This window comes from Orcinus orca, chromosome 2 (assembly GCF_937001465.1).
Source record: "Orcinus orca chromosome 2, mOrcOrc1.1, whole genome shotgun sequence".
Taxonomy (NCBI): Eukaryota; Metazoa; Chordata; class Mammalia; order Artiodactyla; family Delphinidae; genus Orcinus; species Orcinus orca.
The window spans coordinates 93,891,308-93,906,402 of record NC_064560.1 but is presented as its reverse complement, the minus strand read 5'-3'; the positions used below and the strand labels follow the sequence as shown (position 1 = coordinate 93,906,402).

At 43.1% G+C, this 15,095-nt stretch overlaps 1 protein-coding gene and 1 long non-coding RNA gene across 2 annotated transcripts in view; both read right to left on the bottom strand.

The window, feature by feature from the left end:
* Nucleotides 1-8,940: 8,940 nt before the first annotated feature.
* Nucleotides 8,941-15,095, bottom strand: part of SPG21 (SPG21 abhydrolase domain containing, maspardin) — an 82,258-nt gene continuing 76,103 nt past the window's right edge. Inside the window, exons 8-9 of the mRNA XM_012534802.3 lie at nt 11,357-11,497; nt 8,941-9,627 (exon numbers count right to left, since the gene is read on the bottom strand). Coding sequence (XP_012390256.1) covers nt 9,511-9,627; nt 11,357-11,497 — 258 coding nt within the window. The 3' untranslated portion in view covers nt 8,941-9,510. The remainder of the gene's footprint in view (nt 9,628-11,356; nt 11,498-15,095) is intronic.
* LOC117203168 (uncharacterized) overlaps nt 14,862-15,095 on the bottom strand; it is a 44,282-nt gene continuing 44,048 nt past the window's right edge. The window contains exon 14 of the long non-coding RNA XR_007475508.1: nt 14,862-15,080. This is a non-coding gene — a long non-coding RNA (uncharacterized LOC117203168). The remainder of the gene's footprint in view (nt 15,081-15,095) is intronic.

Sequence of the window (15,095 nt, the reverse complement as noted above, 5' to 3'; positions counted from 1 at the left end):
TTTAACATCTTTATGGAGGTATAATTGGTTTACAATAGTGTGTTAGTTTCTGCTTTATAACAAAGTGAATCAGTCATACAGAAACATATGTTCCCATATGTCTTCCCTCTTGCGTCTCCCTCCCTCCCACCCTCCCTATCCCACCCCTCCAGGCTGTCACAAAGCACCAAGCCAATATCCCTGGCCATGCGGCTGCTTCCCACTAGCTATCTACCTTACTATGTTTGTTAGTGTGTATATGTCCATGACTCTCTCTCGCCGTGTCACAGCTCACCCTTCCCCCTCCCCATAACCTCAAGTCCATTCTCTAGGAGGTCTGCGTCTTTATTCCTGCCTTACCCCTAGGTTCTTCATGACATTTTTTTTTCTTAAATTCCATATATATGTGTTAGCATACGGTATTTGTCTTTTTCTTTCTGACTTACTTCACTCTGTATGACAGACTCTAGGTCTATCCACCTCATTACAAATATCTCAATTTCGTTTCTTTTTATGGCTGAGTAATATTCCATTGTATATATGTGCCACATCTTCTTTATCCATTCATCCGATGATGGGCACTTAGGTTGTTTCCATCTCCGGGCTATTGTAAATAGAGTTGCAATGAACATTTTGGTACATGACTCTTTTTGAATTTCGGTTTTCTCTGGGTATATGCCCAGTAGTGGGATTGCTGGGTCATATGGTAGTTCTATTTGTAGTTTTTTAAGGAACCTCCATACTGTTCTCCATAGTGGCTGAACCAATTCACATTCTAACCAGCAGTGCAAGAGTGTTCCCTTTTCTCCACACCCTCTCCAGCATTTATTATTTCTAGATTTTTTGATGATGGCCATTCTGACTGGTGTGAGATGATATCTCATTGTAGTTTTGATTTGCATTTCTCTAATTAATGATGTTGAGCATTCTTTCATGTGTTTGTTGGCAGTCTGTATATCTTCTTTGGAGAAATATCTATTTAGGTCTTCTGCCCATTGTTGGATTGGGTTGTTTGTTTTTTTGTTATTGAGCTGCATGAGCTGCTTGTAACTTTTGGAGATTAATCCTTTGTCACTTGCTTCATTTGCAAATATTTTCACCCATTCTGAGGGTTGTCTTTTGGTCTTCTTTATGGTTTCCTTTGCTGTGCAAAAGCTTTGAAGTTTCGTTAGGTCCCATTTGTTTATTTTTGTTTTAATTTCCATTTCTCTAGGAGGTGGGTCAAAAGGATGTTGCTGTGATTTATGTCATAGAGTGTTCTGCCTATGTTTTCCTCTAAGAGTTTGATAGTTTCTGGGCTTACATTTAGGTCTTTAATCCCTTTTGAGCTTATTTTTGTGTATGGTGTTAGGGAGTGATCTAATCTCATACTTTTACATGTACCTGTCCAGTTTTCCCAGCACCACTTATTGAAGAGGCTGTCCTTTCTCCACTGTACATTCCTGCCTCCTTTATCAAAGATAAGGTGACCATATGTGCGTGGGTTTATCTCTGGGCTTTCTATCCTGTTACATTGATCTATCTTTCTGTTTTTGTGCCAGTACCATACTGTCTTGATTACTGTAGCTTTGTAGTATAGTCTGGAGTCAGGGAGCCTGATTCCTCCAGCTCCATTTTTCGTTCTCAAGATTGCTTTGGCTATTCGGGGTCTTTTATGTTTCCATACAAAGTGTGAAATTTTTTGTTCTAGTTCTGTGAAAAATGCCAGTGGTAGTTTGATAGGGATTGCATAGAGTCTGTAGATTGCTTTGGGTAGTAGAGTCATTTTCACAATGTTGATTCTTCCAATCCAAGAACATGGTATATCTCTCTACCTATTTGTATCATCTTTAATTTCTTTCATCAGTGTCATAATTTCCTGCATACGGGCCTTTTGTCTCCTTAGGTAAGTTTATTCCTAGATATTTTATTCTTTTTGTTGCAATGGTAAATGGGAGTGTTTTCTTGATTTCACTTTCAGATTTTTCATCATTAGTGTATAGGAATGCCAGAGATTTCTGTGCATTAATTTTGTATCCTGCTACTTTACCAAATTCATTGATTAGCTCTAGTAGTTTTCTGGTAGCATCTTTAGGATTCTCTACGTATAGTATCATGTCATCTGCAAACAGTGACAGCTTTACTTCTTCTTTTCCGATTTGGATTCCTTTTATTTCCTTTTCTTCTCTGATTGCTGTGGCTAAAACTTCCAAAACTATGTTGAATAAGAATGGTGAGAGTGGGCAACCTTGTCTTGTTCCTGATCTTAGTGGAAATGCTTTCAGTTTTTCACCATTGAGGATGATATTGGCTGTGGGTTTGTCATATATGGCCTTTGTTATGTTGAGGAAATGTCCCTCTATGCCTACTTTCTGCAGGGTTTTTATCATAAATGGGTGTTGAATTTTGTCAAAAGCTTTCTCTGCATCTATTGAGATGATCATATGGTTTTTCTCCTTCAATTTGTTAATATGGTTTATCACATTGATTGATTTGCGTATATTGAAGAATCCTTGCATCTCTGGGATAAATCACACTTGATCATGGTGTATGATCCTTATAATGTGTTGTTGGATTCTGTTCGCTAGTATTTTGTTGAGGATTTTTGCATCTATATTCATCAGTGATATTGGCCTGTAGTTTTCTTTCTTTGTGACATCCTTGTCTGGTTTTGGTATCAAGGTGATGGTGGCCTCATAGAATGAATTTGGGAATGGTCCTCCCTCTGCTATATTTTGGAAGAGTTTGAGAAGGATAGGTGTTAGCTCTTCTCTAAATGTTTGATAGAATTCACCTGTGAAGGCATCTGGTCCTGGGCTTTTGTTTGTTGGTAGATTTTTAATCACAGTTTCAATTTCAGTGCTTGTGATTGGTCTGTTCATATTTTCTATTTCTTCCTGATTCAGTCTTGGCAGGTTGTGCATTTCTAAGAATTTGTCCATTTCTTCCAGGTTGTCCATTTTATTGGCATAGAGTTGCTTGTAGTAATCTCTCATGATCCTTTGTATTTCTGCAGTGTCATTTGTTACTTCTCCTTTTTCATTTCTAATTCTATTGCAGTATATTCTTATAACTTATTTATTTTTATATATAGTAGTTTGTACCTGTTAATCTCCTACCCCTATCGTCCCCTCGTCCCCCTTCCCCTTCCCACTGGTAACCACTAGTTTGTTCTCTATATCTGTGAGTCTCTTTCTTTTATGTTATATTTAGTAGGTGGTTTTAGTTTTTAGATTCCACATGTAAGTGATATCATACAGTATTTTTCTTTCTTTGACTCATTTCATTAAGCATAATACCCTGCAAGTCCATCCATGTTGCTGCAAATGGCAAAATTCATTCTTTTTTTCATGGCTGAGTGGTGTTCCATTGTGTGTATATTTTCTTTATCCATTTTTCTGTTGATGGACATTTAGGTTGCTTCCATATCTTAGCAATTGTAAATAATGCTGCTATGATCATGGTGTGTATGTATCTTTTCGAATTAATGTTTTTGTGTTTTCAGGTAGATACCCAGTAGTGAAATTGCTGGATCATATGGTAGTTCTATTTTTAGTTTTTTGAGAAACTTCAGTGTTGTTTCCTACAGTGGCTGCACCAATTTACATTCCCACCAACAGTGTATTAGGGTTCCCTTTTCTCCACTTCCTCACCAACATTTGTTATTTGTGTTCTTTTTGATGATAGCCATTCTAACAGGAGTGAAGTGTGATACATCATTGTGGTTTTGATTTGCATTTCTCTGATAATTAATGATCTTGAGCATCTTTTCCTGTGTCTGTTGGCCATCTGCATGTCCTCTTTGGAAAAATGTCTATTCAGGTCTTCTGCCCATTTTTCAATCTGGTTGTTTTTTGATGTTGGACTGCCTGAGCTGTATAAATATTTTGGATATTAAGCCCTTATCAGTTGCATGGTTTGCAAATATTTTGTCCCATTAAGTAGGCTGTCTTTTTATTTTGTCGATGGTTTCCTTTGCTGTGCAAAAGCTTTTAAGTTTATTTAAGTCCCATTTGTTTCTTTTTTCTTTTTTATTGGCAACTAATCAAGATGCTTTTTTTTTTTTTTTTTTGTGGTACGGGGGCCTCTTACTGTTGTGGCCTCTCCCATTGCAGAGCACAGGCTCCGGACGCGCAAGCTCAGCAGCCATGGCTCACGGGCCTAGCTGCTCTGCAGCATGTGGGATCCTCCCGGACCGGGGCACGAACCCGTGTCCCCTGCATCGGCAGGCGGACTCTCAACCACTGTGCCACCAGGGAAGCCCCGTTTTTGCTTTTTTTCCCTTTGCTGTAGGGGACAGATCCAAAAAAATATTGCTACGGTTTATGTCAAAGAGTGTTCTGCCTATGTTTTCTTCTAGGAGTTTTATAGCCTCCTGCCTTACATTTAGGTCTTTAATCCATTTTGAGTGTATTTTTGTATATGGTGTTAGACACTGTTCTAATTTCATTCTTTTACATGAAGCTGCCTGGTTTTCCCAGGACCATTTATTTTTATTTTTTCACGTTGCCCTGTTCTTTTTTTTTTCTTTTGAATTTTATTTTATTTTTTTTATATAGCAGGTTCTTATTAGTTATCTATTTTATACATATTAGTGTATATATGTCAATCCCCATCTCCCAATGCATCCCATCACCCCCCAGCTTTACCCACTTGGTGTCCATACGTTTGTTCTCTACATCTGTGTCTATTTCTGCCTTGCAAACCGGTTCATCTGTACCATTTTTCTAGATTCCACATATATGCATTAATATACGTTATTTGTTTTTCTCTTTCTGACTTACTTCACTCTGTATAACAATCTCTAGCTCTATCCACGTCTCTACAAATGACCCAATTTCATTCCTTTTCATGGCTGAGTAATATTCCATTGTATATATGTACCACATGTCTTTATCTATTTGTCTGTTGATGGGCATTTAGGTTGCTTCCATAACCTGGCTATTGTAAATAGTGCTGCAATGAACATTGGGGTGCATATGTCTTTTTGAATTATGGTTTTCTTAGGGTATATGCCCAGTAGTGGGATTGCTGGGTCATATGGTAATTCTATTTTTAGTTTTTTAAGGAATCTCCATACTGTTCTCCATAGTGGCTGTATCCATTTACATTCCCACCAACAGTGCAAGAGAGTTCCCTTTTCTCCATACCCTCCCCAGCATTTTTCGTTGGTAGATTTTCTTTTTTTTTTTTTTAATGATGGCTAGCACTTTTTAACAATCAAGTATTTTTTAACTAAAAGAAAAAGAGAGAGACCACTCTGGCTGTTTTGTAGGAAATAAACTTGCAGGCGGGACTGGAATAGAATCAGAGAGACCAGTTAGGAGGCTACTGGAGTATTTCAGGCAGAGAAGATGGTGGTTTGGATGGTGACAGCATAGAAGAATTGGTCCGAGTCTGGCTATAATTTGCAGGTTCTTGCTGCTGATTGTATGTGGAGTATGAAAAAGAGAGAAATCAAGGATTGCTCCAGAATATATCGCCTGCTCAATTGAAAGGGTAGAGGGACCTGTAGAGGCAAATGTGGAGTTTAGTTTGGGGCATGTTTGAGACACCTTTTAGACACCCAACTGGAGCCGTCAAGTTGGCATTGAGTCGTCAGCATATGGATGCACTTTGAAGTCATGAAGTTGAATGTGTTCACCAAGAGAGTGATGAGTCGAGATAGAGAAGAACTTTCTGGACTGAATCTTGAGGCAGCCCTAACTCTTGGAGGTCAGGGACATGAGGAGGAACCAGAAGGAAATTCTGTACAAACTAGAAGCCCCTGGAAACCTTGGAAATCAGCAAAGAGTATCTTAGCACTTGCTGCTTAAAGGGTGGTCCTTGGGGCAGGTGTATCAGCATCACCTGGAAACTTGTTAGAAATACAGATCCCTGGGCTCCACTGCAGAGCTGTTGCATCAGAATCTTTGGAGGTGGCATCCAGCGGTCTGTTTTAGCAATCTCTTGTGGTGATTTTTAAAAACTAAAGTTTGCAAAGCGCAGTCCTGGAGGATCGTGAAGAGTTGAGTTTGAAAGGCATTGTTGTGGAGCACTTGTTACAGATCTGGCCTCTGCTTTCCTTTGCCCTTTATCCTCCATATAGGAGGTCAGCAGGTGACCCAGTCTTCCACACTTGCTTCAGAGAGAGCGATCCTAGTGCAGGGCAGGGCACACATGGTGTGAGACAGGTGCCTGGCAGAGCAGGCTGTGCAAAGATCCAGGATAGGTGGTTAGAGGAAAGGTGGACACCTGAGCTCCTGAAGTGCCACAGTCCAGGGAGCATCTTAGAGTGGACATCCCAAGCAGGTGTATCTGTTTGTCTGAATTTGCCCTGGGGCTTGGATCTAAGGGGAAAACAAGTAAGGGAAGGCAGAAGCCTCCTGGTCAGTGTCTTTGCATTACCTATTCACTAGCTCCAGGCTGATTTTGAGAGCTCTGTTCGCCTGTGTGCATCACAGACTGCTGATGGGGATTTGCTAAGTGCATCAAAGGGGCCATACCTGTCTAAGATAGCGAAGATAAATAAAGGAAGAAGACTGGAGTCCCTCAGTGATTTAGAGATGTTAACAAGGCAGGCTGTGTGAAAGGTGCTAAGCCAGCATTTTAAACAGAGTGTGGCTGGGGCCCAGAGTGGTTCATCCGATCTGGTGCTGGCAGGAGAAGGCTTCGTTAGAAAAGGAGTTCTTGAACTTGAGTCCATGGTGTAATGCAGTAGGTCCATGAACTTGAGTGGGAAAAAAATGTATACTGGTCAAATTAGCATTTCCTTCTATTATGAATGTAGGCAGCAAACCACAATAGTATTAGCAGAACCTGTGACTCTGTTATCCATGTAAATCATAGATATTCTTTTTTTAATTACTAATTTACTTATTTTTGGTTGCGTTGGGTCTTTGTTGCTGCACGTGGGCTTTCTCTAGTTGTAGCGAGTGTGGGCTGCTCTTCGTTGTGGCGCACGGGCTTCTCATTGCGATGGCTTCTCTTGTTGCAGAGCACGGGCTCTAGGCACGAGGGCTTCAGTAGTTGTGGCACATGGGCTCAGTAGTTGTGTATGTCCTCTAGGGGTTCACCCTATGAGGGGTGCATGGGTCCCTCTGTTGTGGCAGGCTGTGTGGGTAGTTTGGTAGGCTTGATTGGCCCCGGGTTCAGTTGATTGCCAGGCCTTGCCTTGTGTGGGGGGTGCTAACCTCTGGTTGGTGGGACCAGGTCACGTGGTGGCTGACTGTGGAACCCAGGAGGCCCGGGACTAGTGCTAGGCACTGGTGGGCAGAGTCAAGGTCAAGGAGACTCTGGGGCTGTTGCCCACCCATTGGTGGGGGAACCCAGGTCCTGGGGCTAGTGCCAGCCTACTGGTAGGCAGAGCCAGATCCTGGAATCTAGTCCCAGTGACCAGGGGTCCCTGAGCTGGTGTTAGGTCGCTGGTGGGTGAGGCCCATTCCTGACATGGTTGAGTGCAGAGTCCAGAGCATCCTGAAGTTTGTGATGGCCTGCTAGTGGGTGAGGCCAGGCCCAGCTGGTCCTAGTGCAGGATCTGGCCTGCTGGTGGAGTGTCCGGGTCCATCGGCTGTGAAGCTGTGGTTTTCTTGCTGTTGGTGTCTGCTCCCTGGTGGGTGAGACTGGTCTGGAGGCTAGAGCAGACTCCTTGGAATGTGGGACTGTGGCCCAGGCACTGGTGCCTGCCCTTGAGTGGGTGGAGCTGGGCCCTATGGTGGGCAAGGCCATGTCCAGAGGTGGCTGGGGGCTCAGGGGGTCTCAAGGCAGCCTATCTGATGGTGGGTGGAGCTGTGTCCCCACCCAGTTAGTTGCTTGGCCTAAGGTATCCCAGCAGTGGTGCCTATAGGCTGTTGGGCCAGGGCCAGGCTGGGTGCTGGGGCTAATAAGCCAGAGGGAGGATTCCACAATGACTTGCCAGCACCAGTGTCCACATGGTAGAATGAGCTCCCAAGAATGGCTGCTGCCAGTGACTATATCCCTAGGGTGAGCTGCAGTTGCCTCCTGCCTCTCCAGGAGATTCTCTAAGAGCAGCAGGTAGGTCTGGCCCAGGCTCCTATATAATCACTGTTCCTGCCCTGGGTCCTGGAGCATGTGAGATTTTCTGTGAGCCCTTTGAGAGTGAAGTCTCTGTTTCCACCAGCCCTCTGGTACTCCTGAAAGTAAGCCCCTCTTGCCTTTTAAAGCCAAATGCTCTGGGTGCTCATCTTGCTAGTGCAGGACTCTTGGGCTGGGGAGCCTGACTTGGGGCTTGGAACCCTCTTTTGGGAGAACCTCTGCAGTTGCAATTCTCCCGTATGTCGGTCCCCCACCTGGGGGTATGGGACTTGGCTGTATTGTGACTCCGCCCCTCCTGCCCATCTTGTTGTGGTTCCTTCTTTATATTATCTTTAGTTGTAGAAGACCTTTTTGGTAGGTTCTGGTCTTTCCAAAGTGTCAACTTTGGAAGCTGATTAGAACAAGTCAACTGTAAAAAGACATTTATGAGATAATCACAAATGAGAACACTGACTGGATGTTAGTATGAAGGAATTATTGGTGAATTTTTTAGTGTGATAATGGCATTATTTTATCTCTTGAAGGTACATATAGAAATGTACAGATGAAGTAAGGTATCAGAAATTGCCTTAAAATAATTCATTCATAGGAGTATGTGTGGAAAAAGTGAGGGTTGGATAAGAGATGATACAACACAGTCCATGAGTTGATAATTTTTGAAACTGGGTAATGTGGATGTAGTTCATTATACTATTTTCTCTACTTTATGTGTGTTTAAAATCTTCCACTGAGGGGGAAAAAAAAGCAGGTATGAAAAGTACCTTGCACATAGCAGCAGCTCAATAAAGGATTGTTTCTGTAATCTAACAATGAGCAAACTGCACTTTAGAGAGGTTAAGTAACTTAACCTAAAGACACACGGGCTTGGCAAACATCAGTCTGATTCTCAGAGAGTCCTATGTGTAGGTAGCCCAGTTGGCAGCTATGATAATCACAAAAGCCACTCACTCAAATTGAATTTTTATTCCAAAGACTGTAATGGGTATAAAGACAACAGCCCAAACTGAAAACAATCTGCTTAACTGGAAATTAGAAGTAGTTCATTTGCAGGAGAGCAAACAGTGGGTGACAGCCTTGGCACTCTGATAAGTTATAACCAAGAAAGCATAAAAATAACCAATGTCCTTCTGATACACAATGTGGATGTGTAGCATTTACAGCAAATAACAGAAAGGAAAGGAAAAAAATCCACAGAATCCCCCAATTCAGAAATTAATATTCACTTAACAACACAGTGGTGAAGACTTTTGGTAGCAAAATTTTCACAATTCTTAAAATGGGAATCTTCAAAAGTACTTCGTTAAGTTCAAAAGCTAAAAAAACTGAAGAGGGAATAGTTACACTGGCTTAGAAGAGCTGCCGCCTGTCACGAAGATGACAATCAATCAGTCCTAGTTCCAAACACAGTGATAACCGGTGAACCTGACAAACCGAAGAGAGAGGCCGACTGGTGGGCACTGATGTCACTGATTGTACGGACACACTGGATCACTCATCACTAAGAGCCAACTCTAACAGCTACTGCTCCTCCTGACTGATGCCAAGGTTGCCTTTCTGCACCTCGAGCTCCTCAGCACTGACCATTGATGGGTCAATGGCCGCATATTTGGTTCCGTGGAATTGCAGCAAATGTATCTGCAGAAATGCAGAATAATTATTTTAAACAAACATCACTGTTGTGTATTAATGGTTTCTAGTTCTAAAATTACAGAGTCCTGGGGGAATGGGCAAGATAAGGTCAGGGGGTTAAAAGGTACAAAACTACCATGTATAAAATAAGCTACAAGAATATATTGTACAGCACAGGAAATACAGCCAATATTTTATAGTAACTTTAAATGTAGTATAATCTATAAAATTGTTGAATCACTATATAGAACACCTGAAACTAATATTATAAGTTAACTATACCTCAATAAAAATATATACAGTAAAACATTAGAGTAATACATACTAATTAGAAAAACTAGAAAACAGAAAAGTCAAAAAAATTTTAAAAACCACAATTTGGGGACTTCCCTGGCAGTGCAGTGGTTGAGAATCCGCCTGCCAATGCAGGGGACATGGGTTCAAGCCCTGGTCTGAGAAGATCCCACATGCTGTGGAGCAACTAAGCCCGTGTGCCACAACTGCTGTGCCTGTGCTCTAGAGCCCGCAAGCTACAACTACTGAGCCCGTGCGCCACAAATACTGAAGCCTGCATGCCTAGAGCCTGTGCTCTGCAACAAGAGAAGCCACCGCAATGAGAAGCCCGCACACTATGATGAAGAGTAGCCCCTGCTTGCTGCAACCAGAGAAAGCCCACATGCAGCAACGAAGACTCAATGCAGGCAAAAAACAAAAAAACACAAAAACAAACCAAAACCACAAAACCACTATTTGGGATCTTTGTTCCTCACTTAATATGTAACCAGTCTTTCCAGGTAACTACAAATTGTTATTAACATCTTAAATTGCCACATGCTGCTTCACCAGTAGGTGTTAATCCTTCCCCTCTGCTGCTACGAATCAGGTCCTTCCCATCCTCTAGCTGTTCTAACACCGTAATCACTATCTCTGGGAATCAAGTTTTTTTGTATTTATGATCCTCTCCTCAGGATCTGTTGCCACATGTGGAAAACAGGATCAAAGAACATGACTGGTTTTTTAAGCCTCTTGATAGTACTTGCCAAATTGCAAAGCAACCATTTCTCACCACTATTCTAATATCCATTTAAGCAGGTATTAGAAGAAGTAGTGTTTGTTTGTGTGCGTGTGTTTTTTTTTTTTTTTTTTTTTTTTTGCGGTATACGGGCCTCTCACTGCTGTGGCCTCTCCCGTTGCAGAGCGCAGACTCCGGACGCGCAGGCTCAGCGGCCATGGCTCACGGGCCCAGCCGCTCCGCGGCATGTGGGATCTTCCCGGACCGGGACACGAACCCGTGTCCCCTGCATCGGCAGGCGGACTCTCAACCACTGAGCCACCAGGGAAGCCCCTGTGTGCGTGTGTTTTAATGCATTAAAATTAGACCAAGAAGTCACTTCGTGGGATTCAGATTGACTCCATTTAAGTCTGGTGTCCTGCTCTGGCTGAATTCATTACATCCAGGAGCCAAGGTCCCATTGTACCAAACGACTGCTTCAGTGTGTGAGTTCAGGCCTGTGGTTCTTAGAAAAGGGAGAGTGGGCATAGAGTCCCTCAGGTGGCTCTAATATGCTTGAATTCTCCTGTAAGTTACTAATGTGGAGCAATGTATCAAGTCAATGCTTCATTCCTACAGAGAATTCTGTAGTTCTCTTACTCGACGACCAAAAAATAAAAGAAACTTTATGTTTCAAACCAGATTCTGTGTTCAAAGTGCTCTGGGATCCAACCTAGGACCTACCTGTACATAGAGATTCACCTCTGCACTTCTGCACAGGTAAGGGAAATTGCCTCCTGTTTTCAGGTGAGCCCTCCGGGCATTAGGATACAGTTTGTACATTTCTTCTTTAGCTTCAGTTGAAAGTGCACTCTGGTCAAACACCTTTAACAGAACATGAGGCCCAAACTGTTATTTCAATGTGTTCTTTGCATGTTCAGCAAAGTGCCGCCCCCCCGCCCAAACCTTACGCTAACCCCTACTCTCATCCTAACCCATACACTAACACTAACCCGTTGTCATACCCTAACCTGTACCCTAAACCGTACCCGTACCCTAACACGTACCCGTACCTTAACCCTAACCTGTACACTAACACTAACCCGTACCCTAACCCGTTGTCATACCCTAACCTGTACCCTAAACCGTACCCGTACCCTAACACTAACCCTTACCCTAACCTGTACACTAACACTAACCCGTACCCTAACCCGTTGTCGTACCCTTACCTGTACCCTAAACCATACCCGTTCCCTAACCCTAAACTTATCCTAACCTGTACCCTAATCCTAACCCGTACACGAACACTAACCTGTACCCTAACATGTACCCTAATCCATTGTCATACCCTAACCTGTACCGTAAACCCTACCCGTTCCCTAACCCTTACCCTAACCCATACACTAATACTAATCCGTACACTAACCCATACCCTAACACGTACCCTAACCCTAAGCCGTTGTCATACCCTAACCTGTACCCTAAACCTTACCCATTCCCTAAAACATACCCTAACTCTAAACTGTTGTCATACCCTAAACTGTACCCGCTCCCTAACCCTTACCCTAACCGTACCCTAATCCTAACCCGTACACTAACACTAACCGGTACCCTAATACGTATCCTAAACCTAACCTGTGGTTGGACCCTAACCTGTACCCTAAACTATACCTGCTTCCTAATACTAACCTAAACTTAACCTAACCCATACCCTAATCCTAACCTGCACACTAATACTAACCCATACCCTAACCCGTTGTCATACCCTAACCTGTACCTTAACCGCACCTGTTCACCAAACCTAACCCTAACCCTTACCCTAATCCTTACCCTTATCTGTACCTTAATCCTAACCTGTACAGCAACACTAACCCATACCCTAACACGTACCCGATCCCTAACCCATTGTCATACCCTAACCTGTACCCTAATCCTAACCCATACACTAACTGTAACCCGTACCATATCACGTATCCTAATCCTAACCTGTTGTCATACACTAACTGGTATCCTAAGCCGTACCCATACCCTAACCCTAACTATAACCCTAATCCTTACCCTAAACATACCCTAATCCTAACCCGTACACTAACACTAACCTGTACCCAGACACATACCCTAATCCGTTGTTGTACTTTAAACTGTGATCTAAACTGTACACGTTCCCTAACCCTTACGCTAACCCATGCCCTAATCTTAACCCATACACTAACACTAACTCATACCCTAACACATACCCTAATCCTAACCCGTTCTCGTACCCTAACCTGTACCCTAATCCATACCCATTCCCTAACACTAAACCTAACCATGACCCTAACCCTAACCCTTAACCTAACTCTTGTCCTAACGTATACCCTAATCCTAAACCATACACTAACACTAACCTGTACATTAACACATACCCTAACCCGCTGTCGTACCCTAAACCGTACCCGTTCGCTAACCCTAAACCTAACCCTAACCCTTACCATAACCTTACCCTAACACGTACCTTAATCCTAACCTGTACACTAACACGTACCCTAACCCGTTATCGTATGCTAACCTGTACCCTAAACCGTATCCGTTCCCTACCCTAAACCTAACCCTTACCTTAACCCATACACTAGCCCGTACCCTAACACATACCCTAACCCATTGTCATGCCCTATCCTGTACCCTAAACCGTACCCGTTCCCTAACCCTTGACCTTACTGTTAACCACACCAATATCCTAACCCGTACACAAACACTAACCCACACCCTAACACATACCCTATCTCTATCTCATTCTCATAGCCTAACCGGTACCCTAAACCGTACCCGTTCCCTAACGCTAACCCTAATCCTTACCCTAAACCTACCCTAACCCGTACCCTAATCCTAACCAATATACTAATACTAACCCATATCCTAACACATACCGTAAACCAAATCCCTTGTTGTACCCTAAACTGTACACTAAACCTCACCTGTTTCCTAATCCTAACTATAATCCTAAACCTTACGCCAAACCGTACCCTCATCCTAACCCATACACTAACACTAATCCGTACCCTAACACGTACCCTAAGCTTAACCTGTTGTCGTACCCTAACCTGTACCCTAAACTGTACATGTTCCCTAACCCATACCCTAACTCGTACCCGAATCCTAACCCTTACACTAACCCGTACCCTAACACGTACCCTAAGCCTAACCCGTTGTCATAACCTAACCTGTACCCTAAATCGTACCCGTACCCTAACCCTTACTCTAAACTGTAACCTAATCCTAAACCATACACTAAAACTAACACATACCCTAACCCGTTGTCGTACCCTTACCTGTACCCTAATCCTAACCCGTACACTAACACTAACCCCGTACCATAACACGTATGCTAACCCCAACCTGATGTCATACACTAACCTGTACCCTAAACCGCACCCGTGCCCTAACCCTTACCCTAACCCGTACCCTCATCCTAACCCGTACACTAACACTAACCCATACCCCAACATGTACCCTAACCCGTTGTCATATCCTAACATGTACCCTAAAATGTATGTTCCCTAACCCTAACACTTACCCTAATCCTTACCATAATCCTAACCCGCACACTAACACTAGCCCGTAACTTAACACATACCCTAACTCTAACCCGTTTTTGTACTCTAACCGGTAACCTAAACCTTACCCGTTCCCTAACCTTAACCTTAAACCTAATCCTAACCCTTATCCTAAGCTGGACCCTAATCCTAACCCATACACTAACACTAACCCATACTCTAAATTTAACCCATTGTTGTACACTAACCTGTACCCTAAACCATACCCGTTCTCTAACCCTAACCCTTACTCTGTTACTTGTACCCTGAATCTAACCCGTACACTAACACTAACCCGTACCTAAAACGTACCCTAATCCGAACCTGTTGTCGTACCCTAACCTGTATCCTAATCCATACCCGTTCCCTAACACTAACCCGAACCCAGACTCTAACCCTAACGCTAAACCTTACCCTAATCCTTACCCTAACGTATACCCTAATCCTAACATGTACACTAACACTAATCCATATCCTAACACATACCCTAACCCTAATCTGTTGTCATACCCTATCCTGTACCCTAAACCGTACCCGTTCCCTAACCCTTACCGTTAACCATACCGATATCCTAATCCATACACTAACACTAACCCCTCTCCTAATACATTGTCGTACCCTAGCCTATACCCTAAACCGTACCCGTACCCTAAACCTAACCATAACCCTTACCCTAACCCATACACTAATCCTAACCTGTACCCTAACACATACCCTAACCCGTTTTCGTACCCTAACCTGTACCCTAAACCATACCCATTCCCTAGCCCTAACCCTAAATCTCTTACCCTAACCCTTACCCTAACTCGTACGCTAATCCTAACTGGTACACTAACACGTACCCTAACACATACCCTAAACCTAACCCGTTGTCATATCCTAACCTGTACCCTAAACTGTACCCGTTCCGT